The sequence below is a fragment of the Epinephelus fuscoguttatus genome, linkage group LG10, assembly GCF_011397635.1.
Source record: "Epinephelus fuscoguttatus linkage group LG10, E.fuscoguttatus.final_Chr_v1".
NCBI lineage: Eukaryota > Metazoa > Chordata > Actinopteri > Perciformes > Serranidae > Epinephelus > Epinephelus fuscoguttatus.
Window position 1 is genome coordinate 10,612,885 of NC_064761.1, and position 17,589 is coordinate 10,630,473.

Below are 17,589 nucleotides of genomic sequence, written 5' to 3' on the forward strand. Positions count from 1 at the left end.
TGACTGATATGTGAATTAATTCTCACAAAGGTCTCAGTATGTCCAATTTGATGGGCTCACCTCTAACTGGCTAAACGCTTGTAATGGTGTACCTCAGGGTTCTGTCTTAGGTCCACTGTTATTTTTCAGTTTAAATAATAGTCTTGGTAAAACCTTAGACGGTGCCAAATTATTTTTTTATGCAGATGATATGGTAATTATTGTACCAGTTCCTCCATCACAGAGTCTGTGGCTAAATTGCAGGCTGTCTTTAATTTTATCCAGATTCAGCTTTCACAACTAAAACTGGTCATAAATGTTGATAACACTAAGGTGATGCATTTCTTGCATTTCTCAAATGCTAGGAGGAAGCCTGTGAACAGTGCTGATTTTACTACTGGGGAGACTTACTCAGGGAGAGAAGTTAGAAGTTGTATCGTGTTACAAATATCTTCGTATTTGCCTTAATAACTCCATTTCTTTTAAACCTCAAATTGATAATCTTCTTTGAAGGCTGAGGCTGTTGTTGAGGTTTTATTTCAGAAATAAGTCTTGCTTTTCCTTTGAGGCTAGATGAAGACTGGTGTCTACTACATTTTAATGGCTCTGGGTTATGGTGATCTGTTGTACATGGGTATATTTACACAGCACTTGCACATGTTTGATGCTGCATATAATAATGCACTGAGATTTGTAATAACTTGTAAACCACTCACTCATCACTGTACGCTTTACTCCAGGGCTTTTTGGCCATCTTTGACCTTTTGTAGGCTCAGTCAACTCCCTTCAAAAATTGACTGAGGTTATGATCTGACTGTAGTTATAGTCTGAGATTTCAAGATTTAGTCTTGCTGTCTGTTCCCAGTGCACAGACTGAGCTGGGAAAGTAAGCATTTATATGCTCTGCTCCCCTCACTTGGAATGGCCTTCAAAAAGATTTGAAACTTCAAGAAATGGTCCCTCTGTCTGATTTTAAAGCTCTCATAAGTACAGTGGCACTTATTAATGTGCATGGGTATTTTAATATTTCAACATGTTACTGTATATCTTCTATGTTTTTTTTTATTGTGGTAATTGATGTTTTTGCTTATGCTGCTATCTTTACCAGGTCTCCCTTGAAAAAAAGACAGTGGGACTTGCCTCATTAAACATGGGTTAAATAAATTGAATAAATGAAAAGTTATGATAATGATGATAATAAAGTAAGTATAATTTGAACTTTTGTATTAATATATTTATTATGACCTGCAGGGAATTGCATTGCAATCTGGTTATCAAAGACAAAATATATTGTCACTATGTCCATATAATTACTGATGGACTGTGGTGAAACACAAAATTTGGGGCATTTATTGTACCATGGGTGTTCTTCATACTGTCCTATTTACAAACCAAAAGCACCATATATTTAAATGCTTCTGATAGAGTTCAAATGTAGTTAGTATGGGGCAGAATATCACATCATGCCACTTCCAGCTATGGTAACTGTGCTTTTCTCTCTTTCAAAGATGGGTTTCATAAGAAGCTTCTCCGGGCAGCTTCCCATGTTAGCAGCTCCTCTTGGCAGTGAGAGGTAAATCTTAAATCCTTAAACCCAGAAATAATGTACCGTGATTTTGTGCATTCTCATGTTTACAATCAAAGCCTGACTGCTGCTTTTTAACAAAATATAGAAAAGAGACAAGAGCACAAGGTCTTATGTTTGTGATTCCAGGCTTCTTAGAATAAAACACTTGCTCTCTGCTGTTAAAGAAAATACTTCCGCTGTTTGTGGAGAGCTTTTTTTTTTTTAATATTCATAATACCAACTCCAGTGTAATTTGATCATCTATACTTTGCTTTATTACATCCAAATTTTACATAATTTTGCTACTTTGCTTATTTGAAGTCTGTGAGCATTGTGAACGGACCGCTATTTTGAAAGTGATTTGGCCAAATGTCTCCAGTGGTCACTGTAGATATTTGATGTTCAAATTTATCTGATTTTCAGAAAATAAATGGTCATAGTTTGGCTTTAGCGATATAACTTAATTTGTAAAATTTGCATGCAAAACATTTAGTTTTGTATGAATATGACAAAAAGGAACAAAGGCAAGCTAAGGCTGCCAAAGAAGGCCAAAGAAAAGGCTGCTAAAGGAGTAGGAGAGACAGTAATCTACCAAGACAACCAGTCCTGAAGCTGTTTACCATCACAGCTTAATGTCATATGTAACGATACTGACTTGATTTTAAGGCTGATGGAAGATTAAAGAAGATTGAATCTTTGACAACCAATACATTAGGCTGTGAGTGCACCCCCAAGAACTCAACAATAGCGATACGGAGGCATTACCTTGATGGCAGTGGAGGCGATCTGGATGTGGTGCAGCTTACGCAGAGTGCTCTCCCTGTCGATGAAGTAGGAGGCAGCCAGCTGGTGCAGAGCTTCCAGAGTCACAGTGGAGGAGTTACCCGAGTAATCGCTCACCTCTGCTTTCTTACTCAGTTTCCTCTTGTCCACAAATATCGTCAAGGCCTCTTCTCCTGCACAGAAACATAACCTTATTGGACCATACTTTTTGGAAAGGGACTGGGTGTGCACATTATCTATTAATGGCTTCTCGAAAGCTGAGGTGCGCTTCTCTGACATAAAATCAAAGAGGTAATATCTTAAGTGTTTAAGTGATTTCTGGTGTTTGTCTCTATCTTTGGTGCTGAGCACTCATCCCTGAGGTGTTTATGCACCGCATTCCCGCAAATCACTTGTCAATCTAAAAGTGTGCCAACTATATCAGACCTTTTAACTTGGATTTTCTGTTAATGAGGTCTGAGTGTGTGCATCTGGCACTCTTTTCATGCCGGCTCATGATACCTCTTTTGTTTTGAATTTATTCCAATTAATCTACAATTTAAAACAATTTTAAAACCTGCCACCTGCTCCACTCTGGGAGAGACACATGCCCTGAATACAAGGCGGTTAAGAGCACAGGAGTAGCTGTGCGGGAGCCTCTGAAGCACAAAGACACTTGACCACAATTAGGATAAGCCACGTCACCCTGTATCCATCACCACGGATCATAGCAATCAGCACTTCATAAGTCTAGGGGCTGCAGCGCGGCACACACTTTGCTTGATAGTCCCCAAGACACTGCACATCATATTCCTCATCATAATGCAGTGTTAATGCTTCAGGGCCATTTCTCTGCCCACTGCCTTTCTTCCTCAGCTGCTGAAGGGCACCCTCTTAATATCACAATCTATTTATTAATTTCATTAAGTCCATATGTTTCCGAACACAGAGGCAATCCATTCAGAACCATGGAGGCATATCTCTGGCAACAATCCAAGGCAAACTCCTCATTCCCCTCTCTTCATACCACTAAGTGCTGGCTGGGAGCCAGAGTGAGGGGCTGCATCAGCTCAGGCAGCTGGTAGGGTTGCATTATATGCAGCCACTCACAACAGCGACCTTTTTGAATCCTGGAGTCAGGTCTAAAATAATTGACAAGTGTTGCTCTGTAAAAGCAAATCAGCTTTGCAAGACTCGCCTGGACCTCTCTGGCATCTTAAATGAGTTTTTCCCCCCTTCTTTTTCTTCACTCAGAGGACCATTAATGCTTGTCCATTCATCACACTGCCGAAAACCAAAAATGGGGTGACTGTGACGGGGAATGGAGGTTTTACAGTACACAAGCTTTTACATGTATTCATACATCTCTTCAGAGCGATATCTGTGTTGCCAGTGGCATATTATTTAGCTATGATGTGTTATTCAGTTACTTACTGTGGCTGAGTTATTGTGCTATGGCCATCTGTTTTCCATATGCAACGCCCGGGAGAGCAAACTCTAAAAGCTTTTATCAACACAAACTGTATACTTTACTAAAGCCTATATCATCTGGGAAAGAAGTAAATCCTAAAATCTATTTTTTTCTCAAACTGGAACAAAGTAACAGTACTTCTCCTTAATTTCTGTGTCTACATGAATCATCAGTGGGTGAGAATGTTGTCTTTACCTTGGTCCTTTTTTGCATACTTGCTGTACTGAGTTAGTATGGTTATCATCTATGTAGCCATTATTGCAGGATTGTCATTTTCAATCAAGTCAGTTGAAACATCACAAAATCAATGAAAGACAGATCAACAATAAATCTTAATTGTTTAGCTGGCTACATAATCAGATGATAACAATCTGCCAGCAATGGTAAACATTTCATCCAGCAAAATTGACGGTTGCTCACTAAAATGAGAGGACTGTTTTTGTCTACGCCTGTCTGAAATCAAGCACCCATTGTTCCAAGGATTACTATGATTTTTTTTTTTTTTTTTATGTGCCACCTTTGTTATTGGAAATTGCAAACACACAGAGCTAGAATGCAAGACTCTAAATGAAAAAACAACAACAAAATACTGGTTGTTGATGTATGCCATGATAAAATGAGAAATCTTAACAATATAATCAACATATAGTCTGTAAAACTACTGTTTGTGTTTACCTCCCAGTGTAGCTGACAACAGGAAGTGAGTCCCATACTTCCTTATCAGATTGTCAGTGATCATCTGGGTTGTGGGCCTGCGGCCCAAGAGTCGAATGTTCCTGATGAACTCAGGAGTCAGAGGTAACGAAGACTCTAAGAAATCTCTTCTTTCCACTGCCAAGTTGTTCACCTTCCATCTCCCAAACTCCCTAAAGGGAAAAAACAAACACAGAAACAAAAAAACACTGTCAGTATACACTTACTTAATGGTGGAGTTTGGTTAAGAATGTGGTTGGGATAACTGGGGAAATAACTGAAAGGTGGCAGAACATTTTAATAATTACTTAAAGTACTAATTTATGCACCGAACATGCCTCACATTGGTCCCAGCTTCTTTTATGGGAAGATTTGCTGCTTTCTCTCTATTTATTTATTCATTGTAAAATGAACGTCTTTGGGTTTGGACTGTTGGTTGAACCTAACAAGCAATTTAAAAACATCACCTTGGGAACTTGAAATTTGTGATTAGATTTTCCCAGACTCTAAACACTGAATAAACTAAAGGCTTGATAATTACTCAGAAAATAATCAACAGATTAATGCATAATGAAAACAATAATTACAGTAGCCATAGTGCAGCCTGACCAACTGACCCCCTGGTCTAACAGAATTACATGAAATGACCACAATCTCATAACAATGCATTATGTGGTGGTGGCACATACTGAGCTAAAATCACCTGCTGGCACAACGGAAACAATGCCAATGCAAAGTCAATAGGGATTCTTTGTCGTAGTGGACAAACAAATCAAGTTCAGCAATGTCCCCCACTGAGCGGTGGTTAATGTTGGGACCCCATAGGTGGTATAAAGAGTTAGAGCCCACATAGGGAGGTGGTCAGAGTGGCGCACAGGTCAAACAAGGGACCACTGTTTATATCCAGTGTGAGACCAAGACTCAACACTGACACTTCTTAACTTCATTTACCTGTGTACCTATTGATTACTCCATCACACATCGTGACGTAACTACCTAATGTAACGACATGATTATGTGATGCACTTATGTCCCTATGTAAAGTAGAAAACAGAGAAATAAATGAAGAACATTTCTAGGGTCCAGGGTCCTATGTTCCCCAGCTTTATATAGCACATAATGGAATTCTGAAAAATATGCTTCCCATCTCTGTATTTGCTTAATACAACATGGGTTATGTAAGGGGACTGAAATCATGACTCTGAGAGTGTTGAAATTGTACTGGCACAGGACTTTGTCTAAATATAATTGCTCTGTCTGTTAGGAGAAAAGTTCCACAATTAATTACAGCCCAATAATTGAAACAACTGTTATGACAATAACTTATTTGAAAAATAAAAGCTAACCAATTAAGGGAAAATAGAAGGGGGCTTGGGGTCGTAAAGAAGTCAGGTGTTATTCCAATTTCTAAACAGGTCTCTATGTGTCAGCCCTGCGATAGTCTGGCGACCTGTCCAGGGTGTACCCTGCCTCTCGTCCGATGTCAGCTCGGATAGGCTCCAGCCCCCCCGCGACCCTCAAGAGGATGAAGCGGTTAGAAGATGGATGGATGGATGGATGGATAGTTATGTTTCCTTGCATTAATACATATACAAGTATGTTTCCTTGTATTAGTTTGCCCTCTTGTGGACATAATGCGAAAACCTATGAGTTATTTTTAGGAATATTTGATCGTCATTTTTGAGCAATTTTGACAGCCCTACATAGGACCCTGGGAATGTAGATCCACTCCCAACCTAACCAAGTAGTTTTGGTGCTTTAACCTAATGAAACTGTGACCGTTTCACAACGTTAACCTTGTGTTTAAAACTGCGAACGTTCCAGCATGTAATTTTAACAGATTACGTGCCACCAGCAGGTACTGCAATGTTAAGAGGTCGTTGTCATTTCATGTTTCTCTGTCAGATCAGGTTGCCCAGTTCTAAGGTAGAGGAAGTGGACCTGTAAGGGGCGATGTTACCTTCTCTCTTTCTTATGTACTGACATTATGTAGGTACATAATTTGCATGAAGCTGAGTACATAAGCAGAATAAATGACTAGAAGAGAGACAGAAAAAAAAGAGAGGAGCAAATTTAATTCATTATGTCACTTTGTGCTTTTGCAATGTAAGGAATCCCTCGACCATGCAGACACAGCCTGAACTAAAGTAAAAGTGAATTGATGGAGAAAGAAAGAAACTGAAAAAAAAGAGAAAGCAAGTGAGAAGACAGAAGAAAAAAAAAACTGATCTCATTTGAAACCATGATTGTCACCTGGGACAGAAATGTGCTCCTTCTAAACAGCTGACAGATGTTTTCCTTAATAGCCCATCATGACTAAGATATACATTGAAATGAATAAAGTACAAGGTGGTACAAGAAACAGCCCCACTGCTCAAATAGAGAATGTATTCTGCAATGAGAGAGAAACAAAGTGGGAGCAAGAATGTCACCAAAGTGAAAGCAGTGTGAACAAAAGACTCTGTCAGCCTTTGTTGCCTTTTCATGTACTTGTCTTTCCCTCTGACAACTAATATGTGTGACCTCACACATAAGTGCAGCTTATATGCTGCGTTTATATGAATCCATAATGCATCATTGATTGTAATATATCTTGACATGTTCATATTTGATTGTATCACATGTTTGACAGCTTTAGGATGATAACATGATGCTATTCCTGGCAGCGGGGAGGGAGCAGAATTTTAATAAAGCTTTGTATACTGTATAGGCTGGTTTTTCTTCCTGCCTATCTCCCTCTTACAGCTTTTAAGCTGCTGTGACTTTCTTCTTTCATGTAAAAACCTAACACATACATTATAGAAAGGGAAAAAAAAATAGATATGTCAAAGGCAGCATGGTAAGCTGAACTGGAGCGAAACTTAAGGAACCAAAGGATACGGATGTTCAATCAATAAAGACCAACCTGGCACCGTGCACACATTCTTTCTAGTATTTTTTTGTAGAACATTTTCCCAAAGGGAAAGCTCTTTGAACTGATACTGCACTTGGCAGTGCTTTCACTCATGCACAAAGTTATTCTACAACCAAAAGGTTCAAGGTGTTTAGTGGGAGATTTCCATGTGAAGTGTCCTTCACAGATACTTTTGTGCACTGCTTGACTTGCAGTTTTATACTCGGCTTAACAGAGAGAGCATGCTATGAATTGAAATTAGACTTACATGTGTTTTGTTTGTCTGACATTTGGCAGAACAGGACAAATTTAGGGAAAAAATGTGTCTAGAGAAGAAAGGTGCGCATGGCATCCCTCATCGGAATAGCTCTGCAAAGTCAAATCAGTCATCCGAGAAAAGCAAGCTGAATCACTGCTTTTGAATCTCGATATAATGTATTTTAGTTTGATAACATGAAAAAAAAATATCCACCCTTATTTATCATTTTGATTCAGAACTAGATTGATCACATACACTGAAATGGTAAACCACTATTTATTCACTCTGGTCAACATGACGCTGCATTTATGGCAGCTGGAATTGGAAAGTACGTCAGCACCCTGTTCGTAACACTGATAGCAGAAAGTAACTCATTTTATCATTTTAGTTTTGATCCAAGACACTAATGACTGGAAAGCTTTGAAGAAGCCTCATGAGTGTGAAGTTAATCACCAAAGGGGGAAAAGGAAAGATAAAATTAAATCACCAACTTCTTTTTGGAGGATGAGCTGTTAGCTCTGACATAAAATGTTAAGAGTTGAGATTCTACAGAAGTCTACAGCTGTGCCAGCAGCTCTGTGAGGCTGTATTTAGGCCTTGGGAGAAAAGCTAATGCCAACATGGCTGATGTTTAACATGTGTGTTTACCAAGGCTGTCACTGCCCTATCCGTCTATGTTTCCGCCAGAATTTTTTTTATAGGGGTGGCCATTTGGGGTCACTGGAAAAAAAAAAAAAAAAGCCATAATTGAATTTCAGGGATCCTATTATTCGTTTTAAGGCCAGTTGAAAACTATGTCAATATGAAGAGTAGGAATTGCATTCTGATTTTCTTTGGTTTCTTATTTGTCACTCATGATCTGATGTGCATAGACTAATACTGGTGCAGTTAACATTTAGAGTTCTACAACAATCCTGTTTAACGTGTTATGTATCTATACAAGTGTGGTGATTTATTGTTCTTTAGATGGGCTGGTTGTCCTTTTTCCTACAAAGACAAATGTACGGCTTTAATTTGAAGGCATAAACTGATTGTAAGCAATAAAGCTTTTCCGGGAACAAGCCTTATCCATTTTAGGGGACTCGTGGGTACTCATGGACTCTACTAAATTCAGATATCTTGAGGTAAGAGTACGAATGAACCCTTTGAAAATGGCCATGTCAGCGGTCATCTTACCAAAATTCTGCCAAAATCTGGAGCAAATTTTGGCCCCTGTCCTTCAAGCTATGCCGCTTGGTTGGTACAAATGGGTGCCTTTGGTTGTCTGGGTTCACAAGATGCCACTACCCTTGCGCTAGTTTAAAAAATGAGCGCCTCACAGCATCAATTTATATCCCCCGTTTAGGGCCACTACTGTGATCCATCACAGACACCAGATGTATTACACACACGTAAAAAGATTGTTACTGTTAGGCATTGATCTCAATTGATTAGGGTCATGACAGCCCATTGGTCAGGGGATATGACCTGAATGATCATGATTCCAGTAAAAACGGGCTACCGAAAACGGGTAACAATATGGCTTATTTCATATATGTTATCACACTAGTATTTGCCAGTTAGCACTTCACACAAAGTGCAGCTGAGTTTGATGAGAAGGTTCCTAGTTTTGCAAGTATTAACATTGACCAAACTATTTACAAACTGACATTCTGGCCTAGATGGTTGAAAGTTGAGAGATGACCAAAGTGATTACAATTCTTCTGTAATCCATCCCACAGTCATGAAGACATTTCATTCACAACTACCCAACTCATGGTGAAGCCTCAGGGAAAAACTGGATCACATCATTGAAAAATATCCTAAGATAAGGTAAAACTTTGACCTGCTGGTGGCACTACAGTAAGAAGCAGGATATCACCAAATCATAATTACCTAACTCCATGGCGATCTGTCCAATAGATATTTCAATCTGGACCACCTGAAATACAGACATCCCCATCCCTAGAGCCATGCCACTAGTATGTCTGAAAATCCAATATTACCAGTGGAAATGGTAACAAAACTTGCTGTACCTACAACAGGCTAATGGAGAGCTAAATAAGAACCATGGAAACTGTTAAACAAAACCTTTTAGCTGATACATCCATCTTGTAAAGGCTCTGCCCTTTGTTACTTCCAATGTTTCTCAGTAACAGATAACCCCAACCTTGTGTATATGAACACAAGCGTCCAAACACACACACACACACACACACACACACACACACACGCACACACGCACACACACACACACCGTTGCCAGTAGTTGCCTGCACATGTACCCAGCAATGCAATGCCAGGTCGTTTAGCTCAGTACCTCCCAAAGAAAAATTCGATGAACTAATTTTGATGAAAGTGCTTCCACTTGCCCCAAGCAGGCGAGGCTACAAGTTGTACTCTGACCGCTGCTAACCTGCTGTCATAACAAATTGGATAAAAGAACCAACGGCCAAACTCCTTATGACTAAGGCAGCACAAGATCAAAAATGCAAGGTCAAAACAGCTTGCTTTACAGAAAATATGGTCTCAGAAGTGAGCATTCAGCTCAAGAATTCCAAATCAGTACCTCTGCTTTGGGTTTAAGGGCCCTAAAGTATGATGATGCCATGTATTTCCACGTACCAGTTAGATGTGAATAATATATAGATAAGAATCTGATGTCAGCTGTTACATTTTCAGGCTTTTTTTATGGTGAGATTGTTTTGCCACTCGTTTTATTATTCATTATTCATTTGTTAGGTCTTTAGCTGATGTTGCCAGGGAAATACATCTGCCCAATCTGCCATGTAGCCTACTCCTTTTACAAGAATGAAGGTATTTATCATGTGTTTTGTTCAGATGTAACTTTAATTGCTGCTTATTTAGTGCAAATATAGCTGTAGCTATTGTGAGAAGGACATAACTTCTTCGCTACACATGCTGATCATGTGTTTCAGGTTTCATTAGATAACTACTGTAACAATAGGGCAGAAAGCAAAACACTTTACCCGTAGATCCACATTAGAAGCATCTAAATGGTCGGTTAATTCACTAATATTCTTGCTGCTCTACCTCAATTTAATACCGACTGTTGGAGACATTAAATAAAAAGTTTAAGCACGTAATGCGAACCTTCTTGACGTCGTTTCAGAATTCAGTGTGATCCAGCGACACAGGAGGAGAAAGGCCATGACCTCAAAGAATTGAAAAGAGGTGCCAATGAGGGAGACTCCATATTAATACCGATGTCAAAATTCACACTTTCAGTACAACTTTTGCTCACACGCAGTATGTCATCTGTGAGCTGTCTTTTATCTTTTATCTTTTACTTTCCGGCTCATCAACTTATTTATTTAGTAAATGGCTCACTATGAAAGGGCACCATACAGTATTTTTCCTACAAAGTTTATAGAGTTGCTTGTATTTGCGGTGTTAAAAAAGGTATCTCTTTGACATTTCATTTTGGAGGCATAAAGGACATTCAAACCCAAGGGAGGTTTGGTATAAAGCTTTTTTTTGTTTGTTTGTTTGCCTCTCAAAAAACAGTTTACTTTTCTGTATGTCTAGAAAGTAATAAGTTCTTCATGAAATCTTCTGTTGGCAAAGGAAGTGATCCCTCATACACCTCCAAAATTTAATAAGAAGAACAGCTGGGCTCTTCCGCTTTCTCAGCAACAGTCAGAGAAAGTGAGAATATCAAAAATAAAGATACAGACAGTTTATTCATGTGTGGGTATTAATGATGAAAATGTGAAATCATAAAGCAGAGGGGAATTAGCTAAACATATAAGAAATCCCACCTACAGAGAAGTAACCTGTTTTAGCATTTCAGCATCTGTAACTAGGACTAATTAAATATGTGTTTACAAAATGGAGACAGTGTTTGAAGACCATAACTATCTTTGATGTTTAAAAAAAAAAAGTACAACTCTGATATTAGGCCATGGGCAAGACTGTATTTATTTTTTGCGAGCACTTTCGCTCTGTCACAAATCTGCATAGCAATGAATGTATAAAGAGACAGTTATGAAGTCACGGACGGATATCACAGCTGTAATTATAACAGATCGGTTGTGATTACTTTGAAATTTCTCGGGGAGACTACAGGAGTGTGGTGCCAATTTTTTGCTATCCGCCTGCCACTGCCCCCAATTTACTCACATAATCATGCTTATATGAGAAGAAAGGAACTGGAAAAATGTTCCTCAAAGAGCCGTCTGCCTTTTCAGAGCGCGCTCGGTTCGTTTTAAAAGTTTTTTGAAGGGCTACGTCCTTATGCTTTTTAAAAGACAAAGCAAAAGAACCTTTTTTTTTTTTTTTTTTGTACATGGACATCAAAACCACAAAGGAGTCACGTAGAAATGAACGTGATTAATTGTCCTGACTGAGGCATTATTTTTGTCAGATTACACTGTGTGGCAAGAAAATAAACATTCAGTGAATTTATGAGAAGTGCATTGTTCGATCAGTCAAATGTAGCACCTTTCTCTCTCCAAAATAAAAGCTTGACTGCTGTAATCAGAACGGGTTGAGCAACCTTGGCTGCTGATGATGGATGGAGGGAGTGTGGCCTTTTGAAAGGGTATATATCACATTAAACCAGGAGTAATGAGGAAAGCTCAAACACCCAGATGTTTGAGTGATACACAGTGTAATTCCCAGAGAATTCAAACTGCTGCACATGAAAGTCAGAACAAGCTCTTGTGGCAAAGAACCGCAACACACATCAGTTTCAATTTCTGTTATATAATCACACACCAAGACACTGATTCACACAATATTAAGCAGAAAGTGTAGGCAGAGTGTGGGAAGTAAACATAATGATGTTAAATGGATATGTGGTGCCCGCTGACCTTTTTGCTGACACTGTAGTATTCAGACAAAGCCTTTGACTAATCTCTTGCTCAGATATATCTAGTGTAGCTATTAATCTTCACCTCATTTCATGCCATACAAATAAATGACCTCTTCAAATGGGACACTGTGTCTCTTGAGTTGTGCTTTGCAGCTTGAAAGCACTAGTTCAAAGCCGTAGCACGTTCTGTGGAAAAAAGAGGAATACACAAGGAGGGAGTGCAAGGGAGGGGGGGGGCAGAGAACAGGTATAGAAAGAGTATTCGCAAATCCCTGCTGTCGTTCGTTTCTTCAGTTATCGTTGACTGTGATAAGCTAGCCCCGTCTTATCTTAAACCCCCGATAGGCCAAATGGTTCGTCCTACAGGGAGAGAAGGAAATGAAATGGTTTTCACCACGGAGTTGACTTTAGGGGCTGCAATCCTCCCTACAACCAGCTCAGTCATTATTATTATCAAATTTGTTGCTCCTTTTTTTGCCAAAGCACATCAGTTCCATCAGTTTAACACTTTGGACGCTATCATAGCCGAGCTGTTTGAGCTGTTGAATTCTTTCCCAAATCAAAGAAGCACCTTCTTTCATGGCAGGTTCAGCATGGCTGCATCAGCAGTGGTGGAGAGCAACAAGTTAGATTAGTACAAATGCTGCAACATTTTAATTGAGCATTTATGTTTTATCTCACTTTCAACTAATTGCTAGAAACAGTGCTGGCTCTGTATGTTTCTGAAAACCACAGATATGTTACATTTGCAGGTTTTACATCAAGTTTATATGTTGACACTTTGTTTCAGTTTTCAATTTTATGTTTTGACAATGCTGTGGTTAATGTGCCGTTAGTTTTAGGCCTGTGAAAACACTTGGTCAGGGTTAGGAAAAGATCCTGCTTTGGCTTGCAATTCCTGGTTTGGTCACTACAGACAAGGCTGGACATGTCCCAAACAGTTTTAAAAAAGACCCTGTGTGCTTGCTACAAACATTGCTGAAACTGTCTGGAACTGTTGTTAAAAAATACCCGGTTTGTTCGCTACAAACGTGGCTGGACATGTCCCAAACTGTTGTTTAAAAAGATCCGATTTGTTTGCTATTATTAACATTAGGAAATATGTCTGGAACTGCTGTTAAAAAAGACTCGGCTTGTTCGCTACAAATGTCTCTGGACATGTCCTGAATTGTTGTTTTAAAACACCTGGTTTGGTTGCTCAGACACAACTGGACATGTCCCAAACTGTTGTTAAAAAGATCCGGTTTGTTCGCTACAAACACAGCTGGATTTGTCCTGGTATTTTGCCAGAAATACGGCTTAAATTGTCCCAGATGTCATAAAAAAGACTCAAAGACTTTGTTTGCTATAAACATGGCTGGACATTTCCCAAACTGTTGTTTAAAAGACCTGGTTTTTGCTACAAATATGGCTGGACATGTCCCAAACTGTCGTTAAAAAGAAGCATGCTTTTGTTGGTCTCAAACGGCGGTCTTCTGCGGTCAGCTCTCACCGAAATGTCACGTCCTCCACCATCCCCTCTTCCTTCTGATTGGAAATTCAACTCTTAAAAATGAAATCTGAACTATGTCATACGCATGAAACGTACAACTGCAGCATGCCTGTGGTTTGCAGAAACGTACACTGTCAACATTTTATTCTGGCAGCTGGACTGTTACTTTATATTATCACTCCACTACAAATCAGATTGACAGGCTTATATTCTATTTATTACCTCAGTGTATTAAATTCACAGCTAGTTACCAATAAACATATCATAGGCTTATATAATACAAAGTATTTTTAAACACTAAATGTTTGCCAACCTTTTTGGCTATGACCCCTTAGGAATAAACACTGTCTATTTGAGATCAGTCAGATGTCACTGTGTTATTAGCACTTCCAGAGATTGATTTCCCCTCTCAGATGATTATAATTAGGTCCAAAGAGGTAAAATTATTCAGTAGTTCACAAAAAGCAACAGTTGGAGAAAAGTCCAAAATACAAGTATACATTGGTTCAGCAGAAATGTCCTATTTCCTACCCCATTAATCATCTCACTGCCCCCGCAGATGTATCTTGTGACCCTTTGGACCGGGTCCAACCCCAAGGTTGGGAACCACTGGACTATACCTGATTATATATAGGAGTTAAAATGAGCTACACCTCCAACAGCTGCTACAGGAAGCTTATGCATCAATCTATCAGTGGCATCTAATAATGTTATATGTTTCAAGGATCATTTTTCCACGGCCAGTGCTTTAACGTTTGATACTTTAATACATCTCGCTGGTAATAATACATAGGATTTTGAAAACAGATCTTTTAATTATAATTCTTTAGATTGAAGTATTTTTAGATTGGTGAATTGGTACTTTTACTTAAAGATGTAAATACTTATTCCACGACTGTGCTTCTGATACTTGTTATATCCACATTTATTTATTGGCATGTTGCCTAATCTGTAAGCAGTTAAATAATATTTAATGAGCATAGTGAATTTTCCACAGTTAAATGGTGTTTATAATGAAATCTTATCCCATAAAAAAATAATCACATGCATTATCCGAATGCAATATGTTCAGAATGCGGCCAAATACGTGTCAACACTCCTGCCTTCACCCTGGTGAATATGGCTGCTTTCCCTTGGCAATGTTTCCTGTGGACAGGTGGCTGAGGCGGAAGGCCCACATTGTGTTTGCACTGGAAGCACTGGGTATGCTCTCCACTGAATCACTAAAACACACACACCACAAGAACACAAACCCTCTTTCATTTCCTTTAGACGACTTGTTGAAAAAAAATCTTTGAAATTCAATCGGTAAGAAAGGGGGAAATTAAGTGGAGGGCTAACGTGGTGTGAATTCATTACTCCATCATTGCTGACGTAGCTCAAACACTGTAACTCCAAGCACAGATTCCGGTGATCCATCTTCTGCTGTCATTGAGCATTTATTAGAATTTAGTAGAGATCCGGACTGCGCATGAGGAGGAGCAGACCAGAAAATAATGTTGTCACTTTTTATCACCTCTGCCCTCTTTTCTGCACAAAGTAATGTGCATCTCAACCACAAATGGCCAGTCAAAAATGATCATACACAACAAACGCAGGCTTAAACTTTATCTGTCTGCATTACTGTTGTTGCAACAGAACAATGACCACTGACACTTACTGATGTAAGTTCTTTTCATTATGAGAAACACAACATGTAGTACTCAGCACAGAAACTGCTGGGACAACGAGGTGTTAGCAAGTGCTACTTTGTTTTGTCTTTGTACCTATTTTTGGCTCCATAATTATAACATAATGTAGCTCTTTTAAAGCCAGAAAAGCTGTTTTAGTTTTCTAATTCTAAAATGGCTGCAACACTGCCATTTATACAACAGTTTCCTACAAATCTGTAGCATAAATTTGGTCAAAATGTGACACTGACTGCTAACAATATTCACACAGGCTGATGAACAAAAGCAGCTCAATTAAAATGTAAATTTAAAGGGTCCTTCGATTTTTCACATGGCACTCAGTCAGCAAGATCAAGAGTCTGCAGCAATAATAGCAGCTCTGTGAAATTGCACTTTGAGCTACATGCTAACATCGGCATGGTAGTATGATCATAATGGCAATGTTAACGTGCTGAAGGTTTAGTGAGTACTAGTCCATACCCATTGAGTGCACAGTTGCCCACGTACAGTTTCACATGGTGTGTGTTTGGGATACAGGTCATAGGAAACTGCAGATTAAATAGTCAACTGAACCCATTAAGAAGAGCAAAACAAACATTGGGCCACAGGGGGAGCCATTTTTAAGCATTTTTCTGTTGTTATAGCGCCACCCAGTTGCCAATTAGAGTTAAATTTCTCCAGTCAACTTGAGGCATCCTGTTCTACATATCTACCAAGTTTAGTAAAAGTCGATATTAGGTCTAGATAAGAAATTAGCTCTCTAGCGCCCCCATTTTGTTTGATCAGGTAAATAATGGAGGGGTCCCCTCCCTACAAAGTTGCGTGGTGATCGGTGAAACCCTTGAGATGTTATACACCTTTATGTGATGAGCCACGCCCTCCGCAATATTCATTGCCTTATAGAAGCTCAGTTTTAGTAAGTTTTCCAGCTTTTGCCAAGAGGGAACTTTAGATATTGGTCCCTAGATTATGTTCACCCAGTTTCATGCAGATCGGTCAAACTTCCTAGGAAGAGATCGATTTTAAGTATTTTTCAAAAAATTCAAAATGGCAGAAAATTTATATAACTGGAAGTTATGGGTTCTTGAGGCAAATTTGTTCCTCATGAGGAGAGGCATCTCTGTGCAAAGTTTCATGTCTCTACGACATACGGGGCATGAGATATGACCATTCAAAGTTTGCAATTTCAATCAGTTGCTATAGCGCCCCCCTTTGGCCAATTGATGTTATATTGCTTCATTCGCATCCTCACATGACCCTCTACCACTGTGCCAAATTTCACATGGATTGACCAAGTCAGTGAGGAGTAAAGAGTGGAACAGACACACAGACACACACACAGACAGAGTTTTCATCATTACATAGTAAGATTGAATTCTGAAGGAATTCTGATGATGGCACTCTATGAAAAGTTAAGGGATTATCAGAGTTATTCCCTATACTTTTCAGTGTTTGATTTTGGTTTGGGAATGGGGAAGAGATCATTCCCTTCCAACCTCTCCCGGTAACAAGTATCATTATTACACCTGCCTCAGGCACAACGTTTAGCTTGAAATCCACAAAACCAGGCTGAAAGTGAAGGATTTCTGAAACAATTGCATGATAGGCTAAGGAGCACAGCCATGTAGCTGTCGGATCCTTGCAGGAGCTGGCAGATGCTATGCTATGATTAGTCAGTCTGTATTTGAGAGGCGGGACTTAGCTAATGGTTAATTGTGGCATTCTCAAAACCAAAGCCTCATGGAGACACTCAAAGAAAAGTCAGGGGATCACTAAAGTCAGCAGGACTTATCCTCTGAGGACCATAAATATCTATAGAAACTTTCATGGCAATCCATCTGATATTTGTTGAGATGTTTTGGTCAGGACCAAAATATCAGACCAACTGACAGACTGCCATCTTTCTGTGGTCTTAATGTGGCAAAGAGCCTTAAATGAGGATTTAAAACAGAAAGAAGCCACAATGAGGCCTCCCCATATTTACAGT

The 17,589-nt window shown here is 39.2% G+C and overlaps 1 protein-coding gene across 1 annotated transcript in view; it reads right to left on the reverse strand.

Moving 5' to 3' along the window:
- Positions 1-17,589, reverse strand: part of LOC125895519 (BMP/retinoic acid-inducible neural-specific protein 3-like) — a 67,656-nt gene that overhangs the window by 24,456 nt on the left and 25,611 nt on the right. The window contains exons 3-4 of the mRNA XM_049587423.1: positions 4,455-4,645; positions 2,312-2,502 (exon numbers count right to left, since the gene is read on the reverse strand). Coding sequence (XP_049443380.1) covers positions 2,312-2,502; positions 4,455-4,645 — 382 coding nt within the window. The remainder of the gene's footprint in view (positions 1-2,311; positions 2,503-4,454; positions 4,646-17,589) is intronic.